The sequence below is a fragment of the Squalius cephalus genome (assembly GCF_949319135.1).
Source record: "Squalius cephalus genome assembly, chromosome: 1".
Lineage (NCBI taxonomy): Eukaryota > Metazoa > Chordata > Actinopteri > Cypriniformes > Leuciscidae > Squalius > Squalius cephalus.
In genome coordinates this window covers 42137873-42143264 of record NC_137122.1, presented here as the reverse complement: position 1 = coordinate 42143264, position 5392 = coordinate 42137873, and the positions used below count along the sequence as shown (strand labels likewise).

At 37.9% G+C, this 5392-nt stretch overlaps 1 protein-coding gene across 1 annotated transcript; it reads left to right on the top strand.

Moving 5' to 3' along the window:
* Nucleotides 1-3201: 3201 nt before the first annotated feature.
* ptx4 (pentraxin 4, long) lies at nucleotides 3202-4703 on the top strand (the record flags this gene model as incomplete). Its single annotated transcript, XM_079893322.1, is given in 5 exon segments — nucleotides 3202-3330; nucleotides 3437-3838; nucleotides 4221-4277; nucleotides 4279-4321; nucleotides 4696-4703. Coding segments are annotated over 5 exon segments (639 nt in total).
* Between the last annotated feature and the right edge of the window lie 689 nt (nucleotides 4704-5392).

The following is a 5392-nucleotide window of genomic DNA, read 5'->3' as shown; positions in this document are numbered from 1 at the left end:
TCCCCAAATTTAACTGAACATGCAACTTTTAATGACTTCTGCAATCTCAAAATTATTCAACCCCCTGAATAGAATCCCTCACAACAGCACAAATCTGTTTCAAGCACACCTGATGCAACTAATCAAGATCTTCATTAGTTGCACCAGGTGATCTTGAGCTAGAACATATGAAATACTTGAACTGGCTAAGTTTGTTGAGTGTCACGTTTGACTGCATGTTAGAAATATGGTCAAAAGTCAAAAGAATGGTCCAAAAATGCTAATTATAGCGAAGGCACTAAATGTTCCTAGAGACACCATTGGAAGCATAGTCCGCAAGTTCAAAGTTTAAGGAACAGTGGTTACATTACCTGGACGGGGCAGAAAAAGTAAGCTATCAATGGCTGTAACCAGATTTCTGTGAAGGCAGGTTCAGAAAAACCCTTGAGTGACTGCAAAAGACCTGCAGCAAGACTTGGTGGCAACAGGCACGTACTAAAAGCATGCGGTTTCCATGCCAGAACTCCAAGATGTACACCACTCAAAAGCACAAGAAAAGTGTTCAAAATCATACATTAGCCACAGAAGTTTTGGGATTCTGTTCTGTGGAGCGATGAAACAAAACTGGAACTGTTTGGCCCTATGGATCAGCGGTATGTCTGGAGGAAGAAGAATGAAGCATATGCTGAAAAGAAAACTCTGCCAGTTAAGCATGGTGGGGCTCGGTGATGCTCTGGGGCTGCTTTGAAACCCGCCATTGCAGGCCATTGCTCATGAGGATTCATCAGAAACACTGATGGGGAAGTTATAAACGTCACGTGAGATATTTTGAACAAAACGCGTTCCAAAACCTTTACTTAAAGCCTAACAAACTAGCATGCTTCGTTCAGTAAAAAAAAAAAAAAAAAACACTTTCATATTCCAAATTCTGACTGGATGAGATTAGTTCAAAACTGATGTATAAAAACACAGCTGTGAACATACATTCTAATACTAACCTTAACCCTATAGCCTCCAGTTAGAATGATAAACTATGTCACTTAGTGGACAGAGTGGATTCTGATTATTGTTCATAACTTCTTACTGAACGTTTGTGTGTCGATTGCTGTTACTGCAGTTTTATAAAAACAAACCACTTGAAAAAGTATATGGCTCCTATGGCTTGTTTTATTTTGCAGTAACACGACAAGTTAGCATGCAATATCCAACCAAACTGGATTTTCAAGATGTGTTCAAGGCTTCATAGAGCTATTTTAAGAAACTAGACTGGATAAATTCAGAGAGTACAGTAATAGTTGTCATCTAAGGGGTGTTTTTGCCCTTAAAGGTCACTTCCTACGGAAAAGATACACAGGAAAACTTTGGAAGAGCTTGTACTGTAACTTTTGGGAGAGTGAACAGGTATCAATATGTGGTACTGCAGGGTGCGGTTGCAACTAATAAACAATTCTAGTAAGACGTCAAAAACAAAAAGAGATTGTGTGTGCTGTTGTTCATAAAGCATGGAATGACAACCAGGGCAAGAACGTTCATAAATCACATTCCAACAAGTCCACCAGAAAGATCTGCAAAGAAAAGCAAGTAAAAATAGGGCCCAATCTACTGCTGTGATATGAAGGATTTATCCTTACTGAGTTTTCACAGGTGTTTTCCCCTTCATTTGAATTTCGCACTGTGTTTTAGGGTAAAATGAAAATGTCTGTAAACTGAACTGTCCAGGGTAGAAAATTACCAGTACCTTTTCTGTTTTTGTTTTATTTCCAGATTTGTGGTAAGAAAGACAATGTGAAGGCTAGAAACTGATGCGGAGAATATATGCATCTGTTTAATTTAAGGATAAATAATAAAGAGTTAAAATGAGAATCCCGTTAGTTTTGCATTTTAAAACTTGTTTGCATTTTTTGCAGGATCATTTATTGAAATGTATTCTCTGCAGTATCTAAAGTTAACAGTACTAAAAGCAACACTTTCTGCTTTTTTGCCATCTAGCAGCTAAATAAATGGTAACACTTTATTTTGATGGTCCCTTTTGAACATTCTAAGTGACTTTGCTACTATGTATCAACTAACTCTCATTACAGTATTAGTAGACTGTCTGCTTAATATCTGCTTTATTTTGATGTTTCCTAACAGACATTCTACTATCTATAAGTAACTGTGTAACATAGATAGATGCATATCAAAGGGAGGACATCTTAACTTTAAACCACGCTTTAAATAGACAGTTCTTGCCAATGTGTATATCTATACAGGAAGCTATACATTTGTTTCAAGGTAAGATATTTTGGACTTGCCTGTTGCATAGCAGGCTTTTAGTATTACATGTGTTTCAATCTGAACAAATTTCCCTTTAGGCATTATTCAATCATGTATTATTTCATTTATATATTTTAATTGAGCTGTACTGAAATATTTCGACCTGGTGTGAACTGAAATTAATTTAATGTAAATATGTGTGATGACCCAGATCTTGGTGCTGAATTGTGATCAACTCCAAATTTAGTGCCAAAGTAATCACAGATCCGAATTCAGCTTGGATAGGTTATTCTCCCAGGCTGTTGTAAGCACTGGTTGCACAAAGAATGCATCGTCAAAATCTGAAACATGATCCATGAGTGCAATTTGTTCATTGCTAGGCAACTGTAGCCTACCACCTCTTAACTGAAGGGGAGCTGAACCTATACGCTTTTGGGCTCAGACTTCAGGTTTCAGATGTGCTTTAAATTTGTCAACCATATAAAAGTTAAATGTTGGAAATCATACGTCAGACATATGTATGTTTATATGTTGTATTGTTATAGATAATTATGTTTGTGTTGTTTTTTTCTCTCACGCTTTGAACACTTTGTGTTACTTTATACAGACAAATGCAGACCTTGTGCACAGAAAAAATAATTGGTTGAAAGTTATGTAAATTGATATTCCAACTCAGATTCCTGCAATAATATTTATGATTGCCTGTTCACACGTGTTTTGAAGATTTCTGTTTGAGGTCTGTGAAATCTATTTAGTCATGAATTTAGTTTCCCTGTTGACCACTGGGAAAGGGAAATCTTTTTCAGAACATCTGGGAATAGGAGGATGTACACATACATAAACTGTATTAGATTTGGATATATTTTTTAAAAAAATCTAAGATCCAGTTATTTAAACGGCTGTAAAGGAGGTAAAGAGACCATGACCAGATGGACCAGAAGTGTTTTGTTCATAATCTTCCTGCTGATGCCTCTGACCTGGACACAGGGAGGAGCACCAACTAAGACAAATAAACCCTTAAACCAAAGACTGAGAAGGCTGAATCAGTTGTTATGTTTAGCATTTAACATACTGTCTTCAAATATCATATTACATGTATCTGTATATGTATTCCTCCATTCCTAGTTCAATACATTTCAATGGATGATCTTCACTCATCTTCAGAGCATTGCTGAAAACTACAACATTTCAAAAAGCATAGACTCTTGATTTCAAGTTTTTTAGTCTGCAGTTTGAGAGGATCTCCAGAGAGCTCCGTGCATTTAAAGAAACATCAGAGATCAGTCTGAATTCCCTCAAATCCTGGAATCAGCTTTCCAGTCGACAGAAAAGGACTAAGAGGCTTGACTCGAGTCTGGCCAACATGACAAGAGCTTTGAGGGAGAACAACCATCTCAACCTCAGACAAATCCATATGCAGAGAACTGTGCTGTCCCACAAGATCCAGAACCAGCAAAGCCACATCGGTTCTTTGGAGTCCTTGAGGAATCAGGTTCGACATGGGATGCAGGATCTTCTGGCCTCTCTCAAAAGACATCAGACCCATATAATGAAATGGGAGAGTCAGATGCAAGAGTTGTTTAAGATCATTTCAGCTTCCAATGCATGAGTTTTAGATCCCCTCAATTTGATTAGGAAGCAACAACACTCTCAGAAAAAAGGTACAAAAGCTGTCACTGTGGCGGTACCTTTTCAAAAGGTACACTTTTGTACCTAAAGAGTGCATATTAGTCCCTTAAAGGTACATATTGGTACCTAAATGGTACATAGTACCTAAATGGTACATATTAGTACCCTTTTGAAGGGTACTGTCCCAGTGACAGCTTTTGTTCCTTTTTTTCTGAGAGTGAAGGTGAGGTGAGGCATGTCCAGCCTATAAACCAAAGTCCGAAGAACACAGAATGAGAGATAGATTGCCTACTTCTGGGCACACCAAACAACCACAGACACACAAAATAAGACACAGACAACGGTAACCCTGGTAGAGCACTGTACAACCACCAGTTCAGGCTGAAGAGGAACCTTTTCAACTTCCACTTCAATAAAAAAATCCCACATATTCAAGCCCCAAAGGAAGAAGCCAGAAGTAGATATTTTGAGTGGTTTTGTGTCTAAAAATGAAATTGAAATGCAAACTGCAAAAAAGCAGCTTTTTCCAATTCTGTTGTATCCACTTTTAGTGATCTGCATTCTACATCTTTGGAGGAGAAAGTTTCACAGTTAAACAATGCTCTTGTTACCAGTCTTGACTCTTTTGCGCCTCTAAGGTCACGTAAGGTAACTTCAGCCTGCACAGCTCGTTGGTATAATGACAATCTGCGCACTAAGAAGGCTGCATGTCGAAAAATGGAGCGCAAATGGCGTCTTACTGGCTTGAATGGTCATTATTTAGCTTGGAAGGATCTTCTGGGTGATTACAGAGCATTAATTGAGACTGAAAGATCTTCTTATTTTTCTCAGACTATTGAAAACAATCAAGGAAATCCCAGACATTTGTTTCAAACTATGAGTAGACTGCTTAAAGTTGATGCTGTCACCACCTTGCCTGTTTCTCAACAGCATTCTTTTCTTAATTTCTTTAACTCTAAAATTGATAGTGTTCGCAAACAAATTTCTGTTGCATCTGCTCCCACTGTCCCACTTATCTGTTCATCTGGGTTAACTGGTATTTCTGTCACTAATTTCCTACAGTACATCTTGATTCTGAGGCTCTCAAAAGGGAGGTATCAAGCATGAAATCTACCACTTGCTTGCTTGATCCTATTCCCACAAGCTTATTTAAATCTTGCTTCGATGTTTTGAGCCCCACTGTCCTCAGTATTATAAATGACTCATTGCAGATGGGGGATATTCCAGCAGCATTAAAGATTGTTGCTGTAACTCATACCAAAACAAGAAAATATTGCCCTGGATGATTTTGATAATTTTCGACCTATCTCTAATCTTCCGTTTATGGCAAAAATACTTGAGCGTGTTGTTGCCTCTCATTTGTGTAACCATCTTGCAATTAATAACCTTTTTGAACCCCTTCAGTCAGGTTTTCATAAATTCCACAGTATGAAACAGCTTTGGTCAAAGTTACCAATGATTTGTTGATGGCTTCTGACTCCGGTGCAATTTCCATTCTCATCCTTCTGGATTTAAGAGCAGCTTTTGA